At 33.5% G+C, this 27,446-nt stretch overlaps 1 protein-coding gene across 1 annotated transcript; it reads left to right on the top strand.

The window, feature by feature from the left end:
* Window positions 1–926: 926 nt before the first annotated feature.
* Window positions 927–21,215, top strand: LOC140448295 (gastric triacylglycerol lipase-like). Its single transcript, XM_072541383.1, has 7 exons — window positions 927–1,295; window positions 8,903–9,083; window positions 9,776–9,893; window positions 12,787–13,030; window positions 16,684–16,830; window positions 18,834–19,061; window positions 20,984–21,215. Exons 1-7 carry the CDS (start codon window positions 1,152–1,154, stop codon window positions 21,152–21,154), a joined length of 1,233 nt encoding a protein of 410 aa, XP_072397484.1. The 5' UTR covers window positions 927–1,151; the 3' UTR covers window positions 21,155–21,215.
* The last annotated feature ends 6,231 nt before the right edge of the window (window positions 21,216–27,446 follow it).

Below are 27,446 nucleotides of genomic sequence, written 5' to 3'. Positions count from 1 at the left end.
TGCAAGGTTTGAAGTGTTGATAGATGAGGACGTGGAAATCAAACAAGTGGAAAAATTTAAATATTTAGGTGCACTCGTTGATAAGAACGGATTGGGAGAAACCGAAATTAAACACCGAATTAATCAGCAACGTAAAATTGTAGGATGTTTGAACTCCTTATGGTGGGATCGCAACATTTCCAAAAGAAACATGAAAAGGATAGGGCAAACCATGGTTGAATCAGTTCTTTGTTATGGCTCTGAAGTATGGACAATTAATGCAGACCTGAAGAGAAGATTGTTGGCAGTTAAAATGGATTATTTGAGAAGAACTGCTAGAACATCAAGACAGGAAAGAAAGATCAACGGATCTATAAGAAACAACATGAATGCTACAGAAACGGTCATTGACAGAATAGAAAGAAGAGGTTCAACATGGTTTTGACAGACTGAGAATGCCTGGCGAACTTGGCCACAAAAACTTCACAGATGGAAGCCCCCTGGAAGAAGAAAAACAGGTAGACCTCGACGCTCATGGAATGAAGGAATTAGAAGAGCGATGGAATCGAGAGGTTTGGAGGAGGAGCATGCCTTGGACCGGGAGGATTGGCGGAGGAGAACGGGAATACGGCGATAGCCGTCTCCAAAATGTAACTATTTATTTATTAATGAATGTATTTGCAGGATCTTAATGCACAGTACGGATAAACTGACAATTGTAGACAAATATGAAATATTCGTTGTCAATGACAATAACAAAAGCTTTTCATTTAGGAATTTCAAAAAAATATTTGTAATAGTTCTAAAAATTTTTGCTTCTCTGTATGTTATAGTTTTAACTAATGATTTTCGAACAGGTTTTTACAGCTATTTTTAATTATGTAATATATCTCGTAAAAAATTTTCCGCTTCCTTTATTTATTGACCTTACCATACGCATGAATCCAAATATCAATATTCAGTTATTTAATGTGAACTACCTTAGAACCAGATAATATAAACAATTATATATTGTTATCGCTCTGGTTAATGTAAAGTTGTTTTAAAATAAAGCATATAAAACTTTAAAATAACGTTATTAAAAATAATAGCTCTAAAATTCTAAACTAGTTGTAAAAATATTGCTTTTCATTTATGTGTTATTTAAAAATACATTTTTAGTCTCTGTGATAATGTCTTCTTTATTATATGTTATTTTTTGTATTGTCTTTCTATTTATTAATAGTGGTGTAAGCATAAGAGTGTGTCCAACATTTTCGGATTATTATAAAAGATCTAGCTCCTGTTACAACAATGATATTGAGAATCTTAATATGGTAAGTAAAGTTTATAGCTTTTGTTCTAGTAGATATAAAAAAATTAACAGTTCCAGTTGTTCATTGTAATGTAAAAATTGTCTTAGTTTTGGCCATCGATTTAAATATTTTTCTTTCCTTTTTTATCCCGTAATTGATAATCCCCAAGAATTATGTATCCCTTTGAACTTAAACTAAAACAAATATAGACCAGGAGCTTCGTTACGACCAGGAGCCGTTCTGTCTACCGCTGATACCCACAATGTAGTTAAAACTGTTTGTCCTTTATCTGGTGTTACTTTTTCTGTAAATGTATTTAAGATATATAACATTTATTGACGTGCTAGATAGACACCATTTTTGACGAAATGCCTCTGAAGATGCTCTGAGAGTAAAAGTACTTGGGCAAGGTTTATTAAAAAACTGTGCTTGATATCTGCCTTTAATTAGTAAAATTCAAATATTCGGGCATTCAAACATATATTATTTTTATTTTAAAACAAATATAGGCTAAAATAATATCAATAAGTATTATTCATATTATTTATACCAAACAATACGTTGAAAAAATAACGTTTTTATTTTAACACAAATTCCTGATTACATTCTCGCTCAGTTCTACTTGTAGACGTTGATACGAGTGTCACTAACAGGTGGTACCAATGCTTAACACATAAAAATATATAATATAGAATTGTTATATCAACACCCTTCTGCAATTCTATATTAGCGTAACTACAAAACTATTACAACTCAACAACATTTAAAAACTCCCTAAAATAGGTGACTTTAGTTTTTTTATAATGACTCTGACAAAATGTCGACTTGTTGCTGATCAGACTGTACATACTCTAAAGTAATAAGTTCCTTTTCCAAACAATTTCTAATAAAATTATGTCAAACATCAATATGTTTGGTTATTTTTGATTCCAATGTGGCAGCCATCTTAATACATGATTGCTTATCTTCACATACAAGTACCAATATCTGACTAAAAAATAAACTTTCTGTTGTAACACATAAAGATAATATAATGTCACTAGCCTATTGCTGCTGTATATTTTTGATATAACATTTTTCCACGATTCCTTTTTTGCTTCTTTTACAATTTTTCTATTAATAGCCTTTAACTTCTTATATGTCAGAAGATTTTGGCGTGCTTTTTGTTTTTCATATCTATTGAAAGCTCTTGTAGTCTTCTTTGTAACATACTGACAGTGATTTTTTTTAAGTTTCCACTTCTTCCTTTACATTATTTACCCATTAACGCCCAGAGTACCTGCACGGGTACGGTAAATATGATTTTCTGCTGACGCCATCTATGGTTGAAAATCTCAATATCTGGGACACAAGACGCTTCTGCATAGTTTCATCTCTCAGACGGTGTAACAGATTACTGTATTTTTTTGCGTGGTTTTAAGATACAGCACTTTGAAAAAAGCCATTGCAGTTGTGATTGGAGGTTAAATTATGGTACGTAAACATTTTTATTAATAATGTTCTGCATTGATGAATTTATTTTGTTGCATGCCTGAAATTTCTTTTATTATCATCATCATCAGTGGCATTACAGCTCGTTATGAGAGAAAGCCTTCTTCAGAACAATCTTTCATTCGCCTCTGTCTCTGGCAACTCTTCTCCATGCTATTACTCCAATGGATTTTAGATCAGCCTCTATGTTATCTTGATACCTAAGTTTTGGTCTTCCTCTGGCTCGTCTTCCCACTGGTCCTCTTCGGTCGAAAATTTTTCTGATCGTTGCATCTTCATCTCGCCTAATAACATGTCCTATCCATCGAAGGCGTGCTAGTTTAATACATTTTACAACGTCAGGTTCCCCAAAACTTCTGTATAACTCAAAGTTGTAATTTTTCTCTCGAAACGTTTAAGCAATTATTGGTCGTTCTGTGTAAGTGACCACGTTTCAGACCCGTATGTTAACACTGGCCTTATTAGTGTTTTATATATGGTTACTTTAATTTTTCTGGGTAGTTTTGGGGCGAAACGTAAATAATACTAATAATGGGAGACTTTAATGCCAAAGTTGGCAAAGGACAAAGTGGAAATTTAGTGGGATCCTTTGGTCTAGGGGAACGTAATGAACGTAAAGACCGTTTGATTGAATTTGCAACTGAAGAACAGCTCGTAGTGACAAACACCTTCTATGATCTTCCTCCAAGACGACTATATACGTGGAAATCTCCCCAGGATACCCCAGATCACACAGTACGAAATCAAATAGACTATATTCTTATTAACAAACGATTTAGAGACTCTATAACATATGTTAAAGCGTACCCGGGATCCGACATAATTTCGGACCACAATCCACTTATCGCCAAAATGAAACTTAGTTTAAAGAAAGTTCAAAGACCAAAAATTATGAAGTACGATATTAACCAACTGAAAAATAAAACAGTAAAGGAAAAGGTACAAAGACGCCTAAAAGAAAAAACGTGGGCTCGTACAGAAAAACCATGGGCCCGTACAGAAACAGATAACACAGATGTAGAACTAGAAAATTTGCACAAAGTAAGTCAAGAAATAACAGAGAAATACTTAAAACCTGAAAGAACAAATAAAAAGGAATGGATGACGGAGGAGATTTTATGTATGATGGAAGACAGAAGAAACGTTAAAGGTAATAAGAATTACTACAACAACATAAATAACGAAATATAAAGGGCTATTAAAATAGCAAAAGAAAATTGGTTTAGCTCGAAGTATACAGAGATAGAGTCATTACAACAAAAACATGATTCATTTAACCCCCATAAAAAGATTAAAGAAGCGGCAGGCTTATATAAACACAAGAACACTGGATTCCTGACAGATAATCAGGGAAACATAGTACTGGAAATAGAGCATAAAAAAGATATTTGGATTAAATACGTGGAAAAAACTTTTGAAGATATACGAAGTAACACTGGTATTACAACAAACACCAATTGCGAATCTGGACCACCATTTACAGTCGAAGAAGTAAAATATGCCATCAAAAGCACCAAAGATAGTAAAGCAGTAGGCCCTGATAATTTTCACTCAGAATTCTTAAAACTTATGGACTATGATGGCATAAAATGGTTGACAAATATATTTAACAGTATATATGATACGGGCGTGGTTCCCCAAGAGTGGTTAGTGTCAACTTTTATAAATATTCCAAAAAAACCCAATGCGAGAAAGTGCGAAGACTATAGAATTATGAGCCATTTACTTAAAACATTTCTAAAGGTCATTCACAAAAGAATATATACAAAATGTGAGGAACAACTAACAAGAACACAATTCGGATTTCATGATGATCTGGGAACACGGGAGGCCCTTTTTCCTGTACAGGTGCTATTTCAGAGATGCAGGGATGTGAATTGTGACATATACGTATGCTTTATAGATTACCAGAAGGCATTTGACAGACTAAAACATGACAAATTAATGACTGTAGTTCAAGAAATTGGAATTGAAAACAAAGATCTTAGAATTATCAGAAACATTTACTACAATCAAACGGCCAAAATCAAAATAGAAGACCAGTTAACTGATAAAATTGCAATAGAACGTGGAGTATGACAGGGCTGTATTTTGTCTCCATTGTTGTTCAACATTTATTCTGAATGGGTATTTAAGGAAGCTTTAGACGGTTGTGCGAAAGGAATACTAATAAACGGTGAATGGTTGAATAACATCAGATATGCAGATGACACTATAGTTTTTGCCGATAATCTGAATGACTTACAGATATTAACAAATCGCATAACAGAAGTCAGCAACAGATACGGACTAGCTCTTAACATAAAGAAAACCAAATTTATGACAATTAGTAAAAAACCAATACTAAACGCTCATCTTACAATCAACCAACAGAATATCGAAAGAGTCGAGCAATATACATATCTAGGCACCAATTTAAATAGCCAATGGGACCACTCAACAGAAATTAAACAGCGAATAATAAAAGCAAAAGCAGCATTCGTTAGAATGAGAACCATTTTCAACAGTCGAGACATATCATTAAAAACAAAATGCCGTCTATTGAACTGCTACATATTGACAGTTCTGCTCTACGGAATGGAAGCATGGGCACTGACTGTTGCATCTATGAATCGGCTCGAAGCTTTCGAAATGTGGTGTTATAGGCGCATCTTACGTATATCCTGGGTTGACAGAGTTACTAATGTGGAGGTCTTGCGTAGAATGGGGAAAGAATGTGAAATTCTCATGACCGTCAAAACTAAAAAGTTGGAATATCTAGGACATGTAATAAGAAATCAAGAACCTTACGGCCTTCTCCAGCTGATTCTCCAAGGGAAAAAAATGGTAAGAGAGGACCGGGAAGAAGACGCATTTCCTGACTTCAAAATTTACGAAAGTGGTATAACACGACTACCACTGAACTGTTCCGCGCTGCAATAAATAAAGTAAAGATAGCCGTGATGATCGCCAACATCCGGAACGGATAGGCACTTTAAGAAGAAGAGTTTTGGGGCCATATGTTTCCTCAAGCAGTAATAGCGCTTATTGGCAAGCACTACTCTTCTTTTAATTTCTTCGCTGACATTGTTGTCTTTGGTCAGCAGCGAGCCCAGGTAGACGAAGGTGTCCACACCTTCCAGTTTCAGATCATCAATTAATAGTCTAGGTATCTGGTTGCCTGATCTAGTACAATACATATACTTGGTTTTCTGTGCGTTTATTTTCAAACCCATTCTAAGTGCAGACGCCCTTAGTGATCGAAATGCTTCGATCAGAGATTCTGTGGACCTAGCAATAATGTCTGTGTCATCTGCATATCCGACCACTTGTACAGATTTATTAAAGATGGTGCCATTCGTATTAATATGGCACTCTCGAATTACTTTTTCTAGTGCAAGGCTAAATAAGAGACACGACAGTCCGTCTCCCTGTCTCAGTCCATTTTTACAATGGAAGGGTCTGGAAAAGTCGTTTTGGATTCTGACTATACTTTCTACGCCTGTGAGTGTAAGTTTTGTTAGTTGAACAAGATGAAGCGGCATTTGAAATTCCACCATAGCCTGTAGAAGTTTTTGTCTGTTGATTAAGTCGTATGCGACTTTGAAATCCACGAATATGTGGTGGTTGTCGACTCCGAATTCAAGCGTTTTCTCAAGAATCTGTCTGACTGTGAAGATTTGATCCGTTGTTAATTTATTGGGTCGGAAACCGCACTGGTAGGTCATAACTATTTGTTCAGCATAGGGGATCAATCTTCTGTACAATACGTTGGACAATACTTTATATGCCACGTTAAGTAGGGTGATGCCTTTATAATTATCACACACCATTATATCTCCCTTTTTGTGAAGAGGGTGCATTACACCTAATTTCCAGTCCGCGGGCGTTTCCTTCCGTTGCCAGATTTTGGTTACTAATTTATGCATGTGTTGATTATATGTGTAACAATATTGAGTGAATATAGTTTAATTACAGATTTGTTTTACCTCGGAGATTTAGTAACCTAAACTTCTTTGTACCTGCGAGGGTACATTGGGCAAAAGGGTATACAATATAATATATATTTTTTTAGGTCTGAAATTGTACGATGATTCTTCTTGGATTCTTCTTGGCACGTCTGCATTTTATGGAAAAAGGTATCAAATGCTTGCAGCAGCTGTAAATGATATTGAAAGTGTAGAGATTACCAATAGTACTGAAATAGATCTGGTAATAATTACACCAAATGTTGACTACCAAACGGATGGGGAGTTTGATCAAGATGATTTGATAATAACCCAAATTTCTAACGATGCTCCCGAAGAACTTGACGTTATTATTGACGAGTCCAAAGATGAAGATGACTATAGAACGGTGGATGTTCCTAACTACGATGATTTTGATAATAGAGATGACCCAGGTGAAACAGATGAAACAGATGATGACATTTCATTGTCCAAACGAATAAAATTATGAAAGAGGGAACTAACAGCTAACTGACTTCCATAAAAGAACTTACTGAAGAAGCCCGGAGATCCCAAATGTTGTTGTAAAATAGTCAATACGAGCATAAATGGTACCAATGGAAGCTATAAACGTATTGGAAAGGTAAAACCTGAGGTTGCAGAACTAAATAAGTTTCAAGTTTTTAAAAAGTTATTTGATGATGAAGTTGTAAATCATATTGTAGAGTAAACCAATATGTACGCAACAGCCTCCAGTAATCATCATTTTATAGTTACAAAAGATGAGATCAAAATTTTTGTTGGAATTCTTCTTTTTACCAGATACCATAAATTACCCCGTGAAAGGATGTATTGGAATTTGGATGAAGATCTGAATGTTCCATTTATTTCCAACGCAATGAGCAGAAATAGGTTTACAGAAATTAAAAAGTATATAAATTTCGTAGACAAACAAAATTGATACAATGTCTAAACTACGACTGCTTATGGATTAACTGAATGCTAAGTTTCAACAATGGGGCATTTTTCATGAAAATTTATCCATCGATGAAGCAATGGTCAAATACTTTGGCCACCATTCGACGAAGCAAATCATCAAATCAAAGCCATATTTTGATACGTATTGCAGAGCTAAGCCTTCAACTAACGAAGAACAGATGAAACCGAAAAAGTCTAAACTGCCACTAGGATCACAAGTTGTTTTATACCTCCTGAGTATTATTACAGTTCCAACTGATCATATAACATTGTTCGATAACTATTTTGCGAGTTATGAACTTTTAGTGGCATTGAAACAAAAAAGTTTCAGAGCTACAGGCACAGTTCGTGAGAATCGTATCAAAAAATATCGGCTTATGCAAGGCAATATAAGTGCTATATTATTTATAAGATGGAACGAACAGTGCTGTAACCATGGGTATCAATTTCAATACCATAGAGCTCCTAGTACAAGTAAAGCGTTGGTGTGCAAAACAAAAAGAAAAAGTAGCAGTGTCACAACCTCAGTTATTCAAATCCTACAATTTATTACTGGGGGGTGTGGACTTACTCGATCAAGGAGTAAATAATTACAGAATTGGCATACTTGGAAAAAAATGGTGGTGGGTACTCTTTACCCATATAATAAATGTGACAGTTGTCAATGCGTGGAAACTATATAGGATTACAAATGAAAATGACAAAATAGATTTGCTACTATTTCAAAGAAATAATGTCCGCCATAACTGCAGAGCTTTCAAAGCCATACAAAGACGATCCACACCTACTAAACTATCTGGTTCACTGCCAGAGAGTATACTGGATACTCCTGATGGCCATTTTGCCACATAAGAGTTCGATGGATGTGTGAAAAATACAATGCAACTCTTTGCACTGAGCAGAGAGAGTGTTTTAAAATATTTCACTTATGTGTTTTTTTGTATGTATTTTTAATAAATGTTTCCTTGGTCTCTATGCATTTTTATGTTCACTATTTCTACTGGTTATATATAATTATATTTTATATATTTTATACTGATTGTCCCAGTGTACCTGCTTGGGTACACCATTTTTTTTTCAAAAACGGTGGGTAATCCGTGTACCAAAAATGTACAAAATATTTTTTTATATAATTATGATTATAACTAAAAGCAACTCCTAAAGGATTTAGGTATTTTTAGTTTTTCTTTTAGCGGTGGGCATTAATGAGTTAAAGTTTTTATTCCATTACAGACCGAGGTACTTCGACGTTGGGGGTGTACAGCAGAAGAGTATTATATATTTACCGATGATGGCTATGAGCTACTTATAGTACGAGCTTATAAAAAAATTACTCATCCAACACCAATAATTTTAGCGCATGGAATACTCATGAGCGGATCATCGTTTTTATCATTAGGAAATCAATCGTTAGGTAAGAACATTATATTATTGGAAATATAAAATAAACTTAATAAAACATGGAAAGCAAAATATTTAACCTTATTCCGTGATCAACTGACCTTTACTTGATACTCTGAAAATGTGTTAATAAATGCTTTTGAGAAACTACGAAATGTAGTACTAGGTAAACGAAAAATTGATGAGTTACTTTCAATATACACAAAAAACACAAAAAAAATTCACAAATTGTATATCGGTGTTTGTTGTTCTTTATTTGGGGTAGGAGATCATCGTGGATATCTGTACTTTGTGTTTTTTATTAAAATTGAAATATAACATAAATTAAACTGTTTTTGTCAAAAAGTTGCAAAATGAAGATAAATGGTACTATTTAAAAGTCTTTTCAACAACTTTGAAAAAATTTCTGACAGAAAGAAAATATTTAATATTATATAAATTGTTCACCAGATCTCGGACTATTTGTTCCTATTAAATCTTTAAATATCAACAACTATCAAGGTCTGCGACGGTATAACAGTATCAAGTTGAAGGTTTTTTTTTAATGTAGTATATTAATTACGTAATATGTTTTGTCTAGTAGGCTGATAAAGAATTTGGTTTTTATATAATTTAATGTGGTAAAAAATAATGCAAATGCATGTTACAAGGATCTTCCTCATAGTTATAAACGTTTTTAAAAAAATAACTTATTTTTTATTACAGCTTATAATATTATCGAATCAGGAAGACAGTTGTTTTTCCTTAACTTCAGAGGTACCCGCTATAGCACGAGACATGCGCACGGACTTACACAAGATGATTATGCTTACTGGAACTTTAGGTAATAACAGATTTAATTATTGGTTTGGTATTTGTAGATCTAAATTAGCTGTAATAAAAACAAAAATTAAACGGTTATATTGGTATCTCTACAAACCACTAACATTTAGTTTGTAGAGAAATATTACCTTCCGTGGAGACACCCGCTGCTTTAGTGGTAGATACTGGGTGCAGGTACATATATTTTTTATTAATCAAGTCATCAGACAAAGAAATTATTTAAATCGAAAAAAAAATCAAAAATAGAAGAAATTCAATGAGATACAGAAAATAAAAGACATAACTTAAAAGCATTGTACCAATACTTAAAACTAGGTAAACGAAAACGAACAGCTAATATAGCTATCCTCTTCCTCAGTCCTAATCCCTTTTGGGATGTGGTAAGAAAGACACATCGGGCATTTACAGTTTTTTCAATATTTTTGGTTGATCTACCCAACGGCTTGGAATCTTTCCCTATGTCTCTTTCCTTCAACTCTACTCTCGACTATCAGTTTTTCCATCGTACCTGTTCTTTTAGCAATGTATCCACAATACTGCAAAATATCTCTGTTGTATGTTGTGGCTATGGGAAAAATGAGTGCCCTTACCAGCCTTAGTTTTGTGTGTATTGTTATGCTAGAATTTTTCCAAATTGTTACCAGTTTCATCATACCTGTTCTAACAATAGTCAACCTTCTACGTATCTCTCTGTCATACCCTCCGTCATTTGTTATTAGGGACTACAGGTATATGAAACTATTTACTACTTCAAAGCCCAAAATTTCTTTAATGTGGTAAAGATTATTCCGAGCTCTGTCTAATATCATGATCTTTGTCTTACTCCTACTTAGCTTTAGTCCATCTTCTTCTTCAGGTGTCATCTCTGCTACGGAGGTTGGCAATCATCATAGCTATTTTAATTTTTGAGCCAGTAGCTCTAAATAGTTGTTTTGAGCTGCATCCAAATCATTCTCTCAGGTTCTTAAGCCATGAAATTCGTCTTCTTCCGATGTTTCTTCTGCCATCTATCTTTCCTTGCATTATGAGTCGCAGGATGCCATACTTCTCGCCCCGCATCACATGTCCGAGATACTGTAGCTTTATTCCATATGTTTTCCTTTTCTCATTCAGACATCTCATTATGTCTTCCATTTCTTCTTGATTTGCCGCGATTATTAAAGTATCATCAGCATATCTCAAGTTACTCATTTTTTGACCTCCTACTGATATTCCACTTTATAGACTTCTAATTAGTTGAATTAAGTGGTGGGGTGTTCCCATTTCCGCAAGTATGGACCATAGCTGCTGCCATTTGACTTTATCGAAGGCCTTTGTGTATTGAATTTACGAGTTTTTTCGATTATCTGTCTGACATTAAGGATGTGTCCTCTTGGGCCTTTTCCAGAGACAAATCCCGCTTGTTTTTCTGATATCTGTGGCAATCAATGGCAATGTTGATGTTGTCCAGTCGTTGAGCCACTCTATGGTTTCCCAAAGCTTTTTGCAGATCATATGTATAACATTTACTTTAACATCTCCAGTCTCTTTTTAAACTTCTGCTGTAATCTGGTCTGCGCCAGGAGATTTTTTATTTTTTAACTTTTTGATTGCTTTTTCTACCTCTGACTTTAGAATGTTTGGTTCTCTCTCTGTAGTGAACTCGTCGTGATTTGCATTCTGGGGATCATCTGCATATAGACTTTGACAATATTTTCTCCATACTTCCGCAATCCCTTTCTCGGTATTTATAATGTGTTGGTTTTGATCCATTAGCTCATGAGATTCATACAGGTGTGCATGTCTCTCTAGTTCTTTGCATTTTTCATTTATATGTTTATTTTTATTATCCCTACATGCTCTTTTAATTTTTCTATTAAACCTTGTTAATTCGTTTTTGTTGCTGTCGTTTTGATATATGAGAGATTTAATTCTCCTTCGCTCTTCGAGAAGTTGCTGCGTTCTGTCTGTCATCCAGTGTTTTCTCTTGATGATCTTTTTTTAGGTTGTGGTTCTTTCTGCAGAGGTTTCTATGATATTTCTAAAACATTTCCACATTTCTTCTGGATTGTCTTGTGTGTTCAACATACTAGTTTCCTTTAATGCATCTCTAAATGTTTTCGGATTTGAAATCTCCAGCCTGTTTTGATTTTGGTGCGGCATTGTTCTTTTTAGCTTCATCTTAAATCAAGCCCATAACAATTTATGATCGGATCCACATTCAGCCCTTGGTCTAGTTTTTACATTTGTAAAACATGTCTTCCATCTGTTTCTTATCAATATGTAGTCAATTTGGTTCTTGTATTTTCCATTTGGGCTGGTCCACGTCGATAAACGACGGATATAATGTTTGAACATTGTGTTTACAATGGCCAAACTGTTTTCAGTTGCAAAATCTAATAAACGTTCGCCTCGGCTGTTTCTAATACCTAACCCATAGTTGCCTACACTTTGCCTGTTATCATTTCTTGTTTCTCCTACCTAAGCGTTAAAATTTTCTATGATTATGAGTGGATCGTTAGATGAAATATTTCTTATTGTGTCTTTAATAACGAAATATAAGTCTTTCACTTCATTGTCTCATGCGTCTGATATAGCTATAGAAGCAGAAAAATTGCAGAAGTATTACGAAAAAATATATCTAGAAACGGATAGAGAAGAAGAAAGAGAAACAATAACTAACACGTAACAAAACGAAGAAGAAGTATTGACCTATACAGAAGTGAAAGAGAAAATATGCAAACATTAAAAAGGGAAAACAGCGAGAGAAGACGAAATATGGGCAGAACTTATAACGTATGGTAAGGAGGCACTATACAGAAAGATTTATGAACTAATACAGAATATATGGAGCAATGAGATATTAATACAATCATAATAGATTTTAGTATCATTAATTCGATTCTTAATTTTAGCCTTGACGAGGAGATTGAATTTGATGTTCCAAAAACCATTGATCTTGTATATAATATAACAGGTCAGAAGGCCATTTTTATGGGTTTTTCCATGGGAAGCACAGTATCCATAGCGTATGCGAGCTTGTATCCAGAGGAAGCATCTAAGAAACTAAGTGGTATAATAAGTTTAGCAACAGCTTGTTACTTTAGAAACATTATTTCAGTTGCAAGATTTATTTCACCTTTTTTTACGATAGCACAGGTATGTACAAGTAAGTAATGGAACGTGGTTTTACCAACGGTGAAACCACATTCAGTCACGGTGATTTATAAATCATCGATAACTAGCGTTCCTTGCTAACTTCGATAACCGCGATCAGTGACCAGATATATCAGATATCAAATCACGGTCACTGTCTTACAAAACTTGTTTATATAATAAATATTATGATATTCTATGGGGATTTACAAATGGTGAATATAAGGAACTGAAACACGAGATATTTTATCTTATTTTCTACTGATATTTATTGTTTTGAAGTAATAAATTTAAAATATTGCTATTGATTTAACGTCCTGAATATATTTTTTCGTTCATAAAAACATTCTTAAAAATTTATAAAAAAATTTATGTGAAATTCTTGTTTCACAAGTGAAGTTTTATAGTGCTTCCTTTAAATCGACTACTTTATTGTTAGTATTGTAAATTTATTATGATAATCATGAATGTGTTGCTTGTGTGTGTCCATTTTAAATAGGTAAAAGAAATAAAATTAGACTTACCCACAATCAATTTAATTTTACTACCAAACGACCAGTTTCGCTTTCTACACTTTGCAAAGCATCTTCAGGTCAAACAATACAAAGTAAATTAAATGCTGAAATTATAAAAAGCCCATATAAGGGTGCTGTCTTATAAAGATAAAGATCAAAAAAAGGTTATAGTAATTATGCCAATAGTACCTGCCTTTGTTTATTAATATGCATAAAATTGATTAAGCAGACAAAGTGAAAACCCACAAATTGGTAAGAGATAATCTATTGAATTGTAATAAATTAGAAACAAACAAAATACTACTTACATTCCGGTACAAGAATGTTTCAATAATGATTCGTGATACATAGTTCAAACTATCCTGTAATTGCTGATGATGGGTGATCTTGGGCTAATGTTGTGACAATTAACGAGGAAGTTTCTTGAAGGGACAGACGTTAACAAATGAAATAGGATTAAGGTATATGTGATTGTTTGTTAAATGAAAGTGATGTTTTATATTAATTAAATTGTTAAAGTTATTTATATTTATTCAAGAGATATATTTTAGAAATTTGTGTTAATTTATTGAAATTTTTTAAAGTATGAGGACAGTTATATGACAATGAAACTTGCCATCTACTTGCGTTAGTGAAACATATGCATTATCAGAAATATTTTTTATAGTATAGGTATATATGTTAGGTACTACCTAACATAAAGTGATCGCTATCGTGTTCTTTAAGTTTACGATACTTGTGACTACATGTTACTGTAAGTAAAAGAACAGTGATCACGGTCACCGTTTAAAATCACCTTTATTTATAAATCACGGTCACTAATCAAGGCGTAATTTAGAAATCACCACGTTCGCTATCACTAGTACAAGTTAAAGTTAAATTAGGTAAGAATTAGTTGTATTCCTATCCCATTGAAGATTATATAGCATCAAGGCTTCCAGGCTATTCTTATTTAATTTATCTTCTTCTTTAGGTTGCCATCTCCGCTACGGAGGTTGGCAATTATCATAGATATTTTAATTTTTGAGGCAGTGGCTCTAAATAGTTGTTTTGAGCTGCATCGAAACCATTCTCTCAGGTTCTTAAGCCATGAAATTCGTCTTCTTCCGACGCTTCTTCTGCCATCTATTTTTCCTTGTATTATGAGTCGCAGGATGCCATACTTCTCGCATCGCATCACATGTCCGAGATACTGTAGCTTTCTTTCTTTGATTGTGAGTTCAACTTCCTTCTCTTTACCTATTCTTCTCAGTACTTCATTGTTTGTAACTCTATCTATCCAGGAAACCCTCATAATTCTTCTATAGGTCCACATTTCAAAGGCGTTAAGTCGTCTCATTGTGTCTAGATTTAACGTACATGATTCCACTCCATAGTATAATACACTGTATACGTAACATTTTGTTAGTCATACTTTAAGAGCTATTTTATTTATAGCTGGTCTAAACAGTTATTTTGCTCTTCTACAGCTTTCCATATTTCCTTAAATATTCCAATATTTCATTTTTATATTAAATAATAATATAAAATAAATAATATAAAATAACTACCGATACAAAAATGAGACTAGTGAGAAGTCTAGTTTTTCCAGTTTTTACTTATGCATCGGAATGCTGGACCCTTACTGAGAAAGACAAAAAGAACATAGATGTATTTGAGATGTACTGCTGGAGACGAATGCTGAGAATACCATGGGTGGCCCGAAGAACAAATGAATCCATACTGGACCAGCTAAACATAAAAAAAGACTAAGAACACAAATATCAGAACAAATAATAAGCTATTTTGGACATGTGCTTCGAAGAAATGGTCTTGAAAAACTTACCATCCAGGGAAAAGTAGAAGGCAAAAGAAATAGAGGTAGATCTCCCACACGATACACGGACCATATTGTTGCTACCATTGGCGCTCCATTGTCAGAATGTGCTAGAATGGCAGAAGATAGAAAAACGTGGAGGAACATTGGGAAATTTAGCTAATAGCTTCATGATATCACGATAGCTGCATCAGGTCAACAACTAAGAAGAAGAAAAAGATATTTAAGCAATCCAATACATTTTCTGATTTTAATGTTTTGGTCACTTTCTTTGGTCACCAGTAAACAAATACTTTTTTTATGTAAACTCCAAACTCCAAACTATAAACCCAAACTGGCGAAAGATGAGTAACGTTGTTCTTAAAAAACATTCCAACTGGCATTTTTAATTTATTGCGTCGAAAAGATTTATATTTTCCAAGGACAAAGATTATATGGCAAAGGTAAGAGCGAAAATATTTTATCGTTCTGACATAGGGTTCAGCAAATTTACAATACGAAAAGGGAAAAAAAATTTTTTTTAGACCTTAAAGTTACAACAGATTGGATGTTAATGGAAATGAGATAAATCGTTTATAGACACTCTTCTTAAAAAACATTTTGGTGAAAATTGAAGAGACCAGCTGGATCTCACATTTTATAAAATAACAGTTACTGGCGTACAGACAAAAAATAACGAGAGTTCTGCAGAAAATGATCATATTGATGATGAGGACCCAGAGGAACTTAGAGTTTAGTAATTATTATAAATATATACACGTAATTGGTAAGACGTTTTGTACTTTGGATAAAAATAAACTGTGGACTTAAATTTACTGGCACATGCTTTCTTTCCTATTCGTAACACACTAGGTTTTTAAAACGCACTCTTCAAAGAACCTCTTATATCGTTAATGGTTGACTATTATCATGTATCTGCAAATGTTAGTTGCATAAATCTGTATTTACTGGCAAAACTCGGTATTTTCAAATTATTTTTCCTTTCCTAGCAAACACAATAACTTTCTAAGAAAAAATCATTATATTTTACCTAATAAGGCATTTATTTATCACAAAAGAGTTCAATTTATTAAATCTGAGGTTTTATGCAAAATTTACCAGTTATTTGCAGATATCTAAGTTTGGCTTATACGGTAAATATAAAGTTTTGCACCTGGCGGATTTATATATTTCAATAAAATTTAAATATTCAAACCACCAAGTAATAATTAAAACAACTATGTTATCTTGTCCAGAACTATGTTTAGTATCTATGGTAAAAAACCTATTACGTGTTTCACGCTTTTCTTATTTTTGTTTAGTTAATATTGTTTCTAAAATTTTAGCCTTTCCTTAGATTGCTGTGGAACGGAAAAATGTTCCCCCGTGAACAAGAGCCACTGGGGCTTTGTGCAAGCGGACCAATACAGTTCTTTATATGTTATAATCTTGCAGCTCCAGTATTAGGATACGATTTTAAAGGTGTATCTCCAGTAAGTGTAAAGTTTTTATTAAACTTTATAATATTTATGTACAAAGACATATAGAGGGTACAGGAAAAAAAAAGGATGAATGTCACTTTTGTTTTATTTTTCACGAGAGCATTTTCAGAGTTATAAGACTAATATTACTGATATATTTTGTTATATATGGTAATATTTTTTTAAATTATAAGTTTAGTAAGTTTATACTGTGAGTTAAAAATTTTCATGTAATTTGGATAGCGGTAGAACACCACATTGTAAGAAATACCTAAGAAATACACTTTCGCTGATTAACAAGGGGGAATGTTTTAATGCATAGTGAATTTAATATACAAAATTTTGAGGTGGTCAAAGAATTCAAATACCTAGGAGCAACAATTACCAGTGAAAACACAGGAGAACGGGAGGTTGAAATACGAATACTGGCGGGGAATAAATCATTCTTTGCCATTCAACATCTAATGAGGTCAAAGCTTCTCTCAAGGCGTACCAAAATCCAAATGTACAAAACCATAATACGACCAGCAGTGACATATGGAAGTGAAACATGGACATTGAGAAAGAAAGAAATCAATAAGCTATTAGTATGGGAACGCAAAATCCTGCGAATTATATATGGTCCTTGCAGGGACAGCGTGACAAATAAATGGAGGATCAGATACAACAATGAAATAGAGACTCTCTTCGGGAAAGGAAACATCGTAAGATACATAAAAGCCAATATATTAAGATGGGCAGGCCACGTGGTACGGAGTGATGACGACAGACTGATTAGCAATGTGTTTTGGGAAAGACCAGATAGTAGAAGATCGACAGGAAGGCCTAGAAAAAGGTGGAAAGACGCAGTCAGGGAAGACCTAGAGAAGATGGAAGTAAGGCCATGGGAAATAATAGCACAGGATCGGAATCAATGGAAGGCAATAGTAAACGCGGCAAAAACTCACGAAGAGTTGTAAAAGCCAATGATGATGATGATGATGAATTTAATATACGAAAAGCAACAAAAATAAAAGAATAATACAATTTTGCTTAGTAGGTATGATAATAATAAACTTGTCCTCATTTAAAATGGGGTAGTGCTTTAAAATACTCATCGGCATTCTTTGTGCAAAATCTGGAGAGGTGCACAACGTCATCAAACTTTGCCTTCGAAATAGGAATTAAACGGATGTCAGTCCTTTAGCCAGGTATGTCGGACTCGATCTCTCAGTCTTCACCGTGTAACGAGACCGCCTACCGACTAAAGACCCCCTCTTTCTCCGGTCGACGGACCCGAAAACGCTCTTAGCGAGCATTAAAGCCTTAAAGCTCCTGTTAACGACAACGGTCAACGGGTCGATTTTGAAACCGTCCCGTTGGCCGTTGCTCTGTGTCTTTCAGGTTTGTATGAATGTTTGTTCACGCAACGGCACTAATCTATGCAAGCTATGCAAGTGTGTTGACGACGTTGGACGAGCATCCGTTGTTTCAATAAATTTCTTTCTTTGTTGCCGCTAAAATAAGGATAAGGATATGGAAATATGGAGAACAACATCTTGGTTAAAGAACCGCAGAATTTGGTTCAATACAACATATATGCAGCTTTTCCGCGATGTTGCAGATAAGTTAAAGATTGCCATGATGATTGCCAACATTCGTAACGGATAGGCACATCAAGAAGAATAGGACAGTTTGATATTCCAGGATATATTTGTAACAATATATCCGTTGTCTGTCATGACGGCGACTTTAATTCTATTTGTCACATTTCTGAGTAAATGCATTGATTTCTTTCGATTCCCAATATCATGAGTTGTGGTGTCACGAATGTGTTTTTTTTAAATCCGCGATTGGTATTTATTTTCCATTGTTGTCGTCTATAACTTCACTGGTTTGGATGACATTAAATAAATTTAAAAAAACAATGTCAAATTTCAGCAACGTTCAACTATATTTCGTACTTTTTGTACTGGTATTATATATTATAGTTAATATAGTTAGCACTGCATAGGTACTATAAAAACAATTTTTAGGAACATTTTCCAATAGTTACTTACTTTTTTCCCGATGCAGTAGGCGAAACTCTTATTAAACATTACACTCAGTTGTGGGGATCTGGAGAATATCGTAGATTTGATTATGGCAGAGAAAGAAATTTAAAAAAGTACGGAACTCCCAAACCCCCGTACTATAATTTATCTAAAATAAATATACCAGTTGCGCAGTTTTTAGGAGAAGGAGATTTTATAACAACAGTAGAAGTAAGTAACATTTCATTAAATTTTTGTTAAGATATTTTTTAAAAAATTAGAGATATGTATATATATGTAGTGGTGTATACAAACTTTAATGTGGTGACTGCCCAAAAACTTACATAGGTCAAACTGGCAGAACTTTTAACAAACGCATAGAAGAACATAAACGATCTTTTAATAATAGAAAAATAGATTCTACGTACACAATTCACCTTTTAGACCATAATCATTCTTTTAATGACAAATTTTAAATTCTTCACATCCAAAATAAAGGTCTCAAGCTATCTTTGTTAGAATCTATGGAAATTAACAAATTAAAAAACACAGATATAATTCTGAATGACCAACTTGAGACAAACAGTTCTCTCCTCCTCAACCTATTCAGTTAAGGACTATAAAGTGTAAACACATACCAAAAATAGATCACTTGAGAAAGGCACCGTACCGAAACAGCTGTAGTGATAAAAATTAATAATAAATTTGTGGAAGCAGTATAAAACCATTAAGTCTTATTATTATAACAATGATATCGATTTAAAATTCTGTCAATTATCTCTGATGAGCCATACCTTAAAAATATTCCTCAAAATAATTCATAATAGAATTTACAGAAAATTGGAAGAAGATATCGGAGAAACTCAGTTTGGATTCTGGGAGGGAAATGGAACTCGCGAAGCATTATTTGCCTTTAACATCTTGACACAGAGGTGTTTGGATGTGAATCAAGATGTATTTGCTCGTTTAATTGATTACAACAAGGCGTTTGATAAAGTCAAGTATAACTAACTTTTAGAGATCTTGGAAGCTAAACAGTTAGACAATCACGATATAAGAATAATATCTACTCTGTATTATAATTAGAAGGCAGTCGCACGCATCGAAAATAGCACAAAAAATGAAATTTAAATTAAAAAAGAAGTTAGACAAGGATGTGTGCTGTCACCAGTGCTATTTAATCTTTATTCGGAAGAAATTATGAAGAAAGCATTGGAGAAAGAAGAGATTGGGATAAAAGTTAACGGCCAACCAATTAATAATATTAGATATGCAGATTATACGATTTTAATGGCGGAGACAGTAGAAGACCTGCAAGCCAGTTTAAACCAGGTAGTCACAACTAGTGAAGAGAAATGGTTAACAATGAACGTCACGAAGACGAAATTCATGATTATTTCAAAAAAAACAAAGATAGAATGCAAAGCTGTACATTCACAATAACGAAATCGAACCGGTGCACAAATATAAATATTTGGGAACAAGCGTTGATAACAACAATGACATCACAGAAGAAATAAAAACTAGAATTGGAAAGGCTCGAGCTGCTTTTGTTAATATGAAGGACATTCTGGGAAGTCATGACATTAGCTTAAACCTGAAAATGAGATTGGTTAGATGCTACATCTTCTCGATACTGCTGTACGAAGTAGAGACTTGGACTTTAAACAAGAGCAATACCGATAAACTAGAGGCCTTCGAAATGTGGATATACAGAAGAATTTTGAAAATACCTTGGACAGACAAAATAACAAATAGTGTAGTTCTTCGAAGAATGAACAAAGAGTGGGGGCTGTTGATCATCATCAAGAGAAGAAAGTTGGAATATCTTGGTCATGTGATGAGAGGGAAAAAGTACCGATTGCTCCAGTTAATTATCCAAGGAAAGATTTAGGGCAAACGAAGCGTGGGGAGACGACGTATATCTTGGCTGCGCAATTTAAGAGACTGGTTCCAGTGCACATCTAACCAATTATTTAGAGCAACGGCTTCAAAGATACGAATAGCAATGATTATTGCCAAACTCCGTAGCCGAGAGGGCACTTGAAGAAGGAAACTATCAATTAATCATTTATTTTACAGTCCGTGTTTTCTTCTAAAGTATGTATTATATCTTTTAAATACTGATACTTACAATACCTAATTTGTTTTAGAATGGCAAGCTAGTAGACAGTCTTTTAAATCCAAATGTCAGGTGTGGAATAACAATAATGAAATATAAACGGTGGACCCACGATGATTTTATTAATCACCGAGACCAAATGACATATCTAGTCCCTTCAGTTCTTCAAAAACTTGATAATATGGAGAATTCAAGATGTTAAAATAATTATTTTCCAAAATTTGTATGTACATAGATATTATTAAAAGTATTATTTTATATTATTTCTTATACTTTATTATGTTTCGCTCCAGTATGAACTTTCAAAATAGATACCAGATATACTCTAATAAGAAATTGGGAGAGTACCATTTGCTGTTATATATTTTCAATATTATTGTATGGAGCTGAGACTTGAACATTAAAAAAATGCAATTTAAAAAGAATCGAGGCTTTCGAACTCTGGTTATACCGCAGAAAATTAAAAATATATGATAAAATTACAAATAATGTGTCCATTTAAGAAATTAATTTAAGTAAAAGCTTTAATCCTACAGGATGAAATGGAATTAATTTCAATCCTAAAAAAAAATATCGAAATCATTAAAATCAGTTCATACGAATGAGTCACCCTCTGCAATAAATTTTAATCAAGGGTTTTTGTGCATTTCTAGTTATTATTAGTTTTCAAAAAATCGATTTTTGAAACTATTTTTACAACAATTAACCTTTGGCTGATAACTTTATGTCTCTGGCACCGACTGATTCAAATTTTAGCGGTTTAAGCGCTGCTAATTTTTATTTCAATCTGCACCTCACAGTACCTTTCACAAGGATCTACAGATCGAGCGTGTCTTATAAAATCCACGGCTTCGCGCAATCGTACTTGTGAGTTCGTGAACTGTGATAGTCAACTGGAGTTACAATTTGCCAAATTTAAATGTAGTCGTTTCCACTCATTCATATTAATATTATAAGTAATGTATAATATAATAAATTTTTTAATATTGCTAATTTTATTAAAGATTTTAATATTGTTTTTTTTGTATTAATAATAATATTAAGTAATTAAATATTGCACCTTGCTTAAAAAAAGTACGAGATAAATAACTCGGTTTTTTTATAGGAAAGTGCAATTTTCCTGCAAATGCTTGGTTTTTTGATAAGATAATACAAATTGTATGATGATGATGAGTAGCTAAACGTTGGGTAGTCAGTGGCGAATCTACGAGGAGGTAAAAAGGATCTTCTGAATTTGCCAATTCTTTGACTGAACATACAACCAAGAGAGGATGGAATGTTGTCAGACCATTAATAATATTGAAATATAACCAGTACGTGACAGGAAACGATGTAGAATATGTTCTATCGATAAAAATAGAAAAAACACAATTTACGAGTGTGCTGATTGTGACAAAAAAAACCTGGACTATGCATAGGATATTGTTTTCGGTAATACCATTCAACCAACGGATAGATTGCATTCAGTATATTAGTTTAAATAAAAATCTTATTTTCTAAAGACCTTTTAATTGTTACCTGATGTCCCACTAACAATTTCTAATCTGAAAATATAAATATCCTGAGAACTTTCACAAATGTTAGGGATAATAAATTGAAATCCTTTAACAAAAGGCTATAGCTATAATTTGAATAAGCTGGTTTTGCCGATTTGATTTTCTTATTACTAATTAACATAATAGGCAGGTATTTTACATAGTCACAATTCTCTTAAAGATTTTTGTTTCATTGAAAACTGAACCTGATATTTCAGAACCAGATGAACAGGTGCTATTTCGTCTAATTTATGAGTTTAAATTATAAATACTAAACTAAATTTATAATATTTCACAACGGTCAAAAACCACACTTAAAAGTATTCACACCACAGAATATTAGTTAACGCAAATATTCAAACAGAATCAACAACCAAACATCCGACACCGACACAGTGTCTCAAGTACGATTGCGCGAAGCCGTGGATTTTATAAGACACGCTCGGTCTGTAGATCCTTGTGTACCTTTCGAACGTGCCTGTATCTATTCAGTTGTAGTTTAGCAAGTGGACAGCGTGTATAGAATTTTGAATATTATACACGATTCGTTCCCACAAACCGACGTTAGAGTTGCCGTTACATTTTGAGGTAAGACTAATTTGTTTGATTTTTTGTTTGCGGTACTGATTTATATTATATTTTAGGGAAAACGTTTATAATGAAACAAGAGAGGGAACAAGAATGGCTGTTGCGGCTTAATGGGGAACTTTTAAATGATTTAGAGGCAGTAACAGATGATGATGATGTGAGTTTGATAGACGACCATATTATAGAAACTATTGAGGATATAGACTCGGAAGAAGAGTTTGAAAATCAACAAAACTTATGTATTCTTGAAGAAACCCCTTGTACCTCAAGAATACCCTGCCTTATCGGTAAAGATGGAACTACCGGGTGGCGAAAATATCCTGCATCAGCACGGAATGTTCGAACACGCGTTGAAAATATTTTCACACGTTAACCTAGACCTAAGGGAGATATAAGGCATAAAAATAAAGCTTCAGAAATATGGGAATGCTTCTTTTCTCCCAACATATTGGAAAAAAATTGTTACTTACACCAACAAATTTATAGAAATGCAAGCCTATGACGTTTCACAGAATCGTTCTTTTAGACCAACTGATTTATTAGAAATATAAGCAGTATTGGGACTTTTTAATATTTCTGGTGCTAGTAAAAATAACCGGAGAAACGCTGAAGATTTATTCGACAGAACAGACGGAATGGCTATAATATGGCTATACTGAATGGACATATTTAGACTTACTATATCTCGGATACGATTTCAGTTTTTGTTGAAACATTAGGGAAATTTACGACGAGTTTGTATCCAATTTGTCACAACATTACAATATGTCAGCATTCACCACGATTGACGAAAAACTCGAAGCATTTCGAGGTAAATGTCCTTTCAAAATTTATATGTCTAAAAAACAGAATCGCTACGGAATAAAAATATATGCCCTAGTGGACGCTAAAATGTTTTACACTGCAAATTTGGAAGTTTACATAGGAAAACAGCCATTGCAACAGGATACTTTGAATTTAGCAATAGTGCCTCGTCTTTGTTCACCTATCTTGGGATCAAATAGAAATGTCACGCTTGACAACTTTTTTACCAGCTTACCTCTGACGGAGATACTAAGGCAACACCGTCTTACTACAGTTGGGACATTACGTCAAAATAAACGTGAGATAGCTCCTTAAATGTTACTAGCAAAACCAGAAAAATCCATTATGTTTGCTTTTAGAGATAAGTGTACGCTCGTTTCGTATTATCCAAAACCAAAAAGAAATATCCTGTTAGTATCGACTATGCATTAAGATGATGCTTTTGACGAGGAAACTGGCAAACCGGAAATAATCATGGACTACAACAAAACAAAAGGCGGTGTCGACAAAATGTGCGAAGCCTACAATTGCGCTCGTTGCAATTCGTCGTTGGTCAATGGTCATTTTTTATAGTGCCATAAAGTACGAATAACCAAACAAAAATCTAAAGAAGAAAATTCTTAGAAAACTTATAATTTCAGTTACTTAGCCCACATATTCGTCGACGAACACAACAGCAAAACATTCCCAGGATAATCCGTTTACGTCTTTCTGAAATATGTGGCAAAGAAACTGAGAATATTGCTCCCCAGAATCAAACTAATGGACGATGTACATACTGCAGCACTACAAAAAGTCGAAGAACAAGATATTCTTGTGCAAACTGTAAAAAATATTTGTGTCTAGAACATCTGATGGGATTATGTAGGCATTGTTTTGAAAATTATGGTGCCCAAAATTTGGAATAATTTTAGTAATCTGTGTAAATTTTGAGAGTAAAATTTTATTTTCCCTGTTTATTAACATACAAGTAACTGATTTGTGTTTTAGTGGAACCAGAATTTATTTTTTTGTTATAATTATTTTGATTTAGCTATTATTAGAAGCCTGTTCATAAAAATTACACTTTTTTTAAAATCCGCTTAAAATTATTAAAAGAACAAAAAAAAATATAAATTGCATCTATTTATATAGAGAATAATATACACAATTATATTATTACAAATATTTATCACCCAAGGCTAATTTTTTTTTTAATTTTAGAAAAAGTCGGTTTGTTAGACCGACGTTATCAAAAATTTTAAAATTTTTCACGTTATCTGCGGAAGGTTAAGCAAAAAATTAACAAAAATAACTTTACTTTTATGCCTTTTTAATAAAATTGTGTTAATACATTACTTTTAATGAAATTAATGAAACGAAATAAAAAATTAATCAAAAAAACTTTTTAAATGGCCAAAATATATTTAAGCACTCACTTCAACAGGTCTATGATATTCCGAGAAAGCTGATACGACAAAAACAGATGGACCAGATTTCGAAAAAATCAGAGTGCAACACCGTCAATATTTTTAGAGTTGTGGGGAATGATATTGTAAAAGACGGAAACCAGCATTTCTGGATGTGCATTTCTGCACATCTGGTGCAAACTTGCACCAGATGTGCAAGGTGCTATGATCTCTTAATATTACAATTATTAAAAAAAAAAGCAGATGATCATCTTACCACATAATATATAAGTAAACAAAACTTTAAACAACGAAAATATCAACTTCTAAGTGCATATTGATATACAAATAACAACTGGCCACTAAAAATAAAATTGAATTTTGGCTTATTTATTATAATTGAAGTGAGCCTTAATTTAATTAATTTTTGAGGTGGGGAAGTGTAGTTTTATTTAAACTGTAAGTTCCCTTAAGGAAATAATAACACTTTAACTAAATCATAGGGCAAAACTAAAAAAATTCTAAGAGAGAATATGTAAAATCGCCCTCAAGTGGACTTAATTAAAAGAGAACCATGCAAGTGTGCATGGAAAATTTGAATACCTACCCTTACCTAAACATAATTTATTATGAAACGGGAACTTTTAAGTACACAAACTTGACGTATTCGAAGATATCTTCTTCTTAACATGCCCTATCAAGTCCCCTTGACGTTGGCGATTAACATGGCGAAACTGTCTCTGTCTTGAGCTATTCTAAAGAGTTGCTCAGCTTTCCTCATTCCTGTCCACTCCCTGATATTCTTCAACCAAGAGGCCTGCCTTCTACTAATTCCTCTGCGTCCTTCGATTTTACCCATCATAATAAGTTGAAGAATATTATATCGGTCTCGCCTTACTACGTGTCCAAAATAGGCCATCTTTCTACATTTGATGTTATCAAGCAGCTCGCGAGCAGCATTTGCTCTCTCAAGGACTGCCACATTTGTCAGCATAGCGGTCCATGGAATTTTTAGTATACGTCTGTGCAGCCACATTTCAAAGGCCTCCAGACGATTAATGGTGGATATTTTTAATGTCCATGCTTCGACACCGTATAAGAGGACTGACCAAATGTAGCATTTAACCATGCGCTTTCGAAGTTGAAGTTGCTAGTTGTCATTACAGAAGAATGACTTCATTTTTAAAAATGTCGTGCGGGCTATCTCGATTCTACGTTTTATCTCTTGATCTGGATCTAGTTGTTCAGTAATATGGCAACCAAGATAATTAAAACTGGACACTCTTTAAATTATATGACCACATCAACATATAATCGTGCATCTTGATGTGCTAAACTGCTAAACACCATGTGTTTTGTTTTTGAACAGTTTTTGTTTAGGCCAAACTCTCTTTCCACTGTATCAATGGCATTTAAAAGGCATTGTAATCCATTTATGTCATCACTTGAAATAACTGTATCGTCTACATATCTGATTGTGTTTATCAGAGTTCCATTAACTTTCACACCCCATTCCAAATTATGCAGCGCTTCTTTAAATATTATATCTGAATATAAATTAAATAACAGTGGGGATAGTATACAACCCTGTCTGACACCTCTTTGTAGAAGAGGTATCAGACAGGGTAAATGGGTAAATGACAACCCTATTCGAAGATATACAAATAGTAATCTCAAAATAGAGTTAACTGAAAATACAGTGGTGTAAAAAGTTTTAAATTTAAGAAAAATTAACATGTCACAAATTTTACCAGAAAATACACTTTGACGACAATTTAGAGTATACCAATAAATTAAATTTTTCATCCTCTTTTTAAATGCAGAATTAAAAAAATCTAGTGTAAAGAGTGTTGTTTTTGGGTCGCCAAATATTTCCAATATTTTTTAATCCGGACCTTTATTTCTTAGAATTATAAATAAATTCATTGATTATTCACCTTAAAAAATATTCGCGTGCCAAATGTAAAGAAATATACAGTCTTGTTAAAAAGTTTCGAACCAAATAAGTAGTTGGCGAAATAGATTGAACACCCAGTATCTTTGTGATTGATTCAACTCATTATGTATGGGGTTTTTGGTATAGTTTATTTCACGAAAAATGGTTGAGTGCTTAATGATTGCAATAAAACCCGACCGCAAGTACCCCAGCTTAGTCAACATTAGTTGAGCAGGTAAGTAT

Source organism: Diabrotica undecimpunctata, chromosome 8 (genome assembly GCF_040954645.1).
Source record: "Diabrotica undecimpunctata isolate CICGRU chromosome 8, icDiaUnde3, whole genome shotgun sequence".
NCBI lineage: Eukaryota > Metazoa > Arthropoda > Insecta > Coleoptera > Chrysomelidae > Diabrotica > Diabrotica undecimpunctata.
The sequence above is the reverse complement of the archived record's forward strand: the minus strand, read 5'-3'. Positions and strand labels throughout refer to the sequence as shown.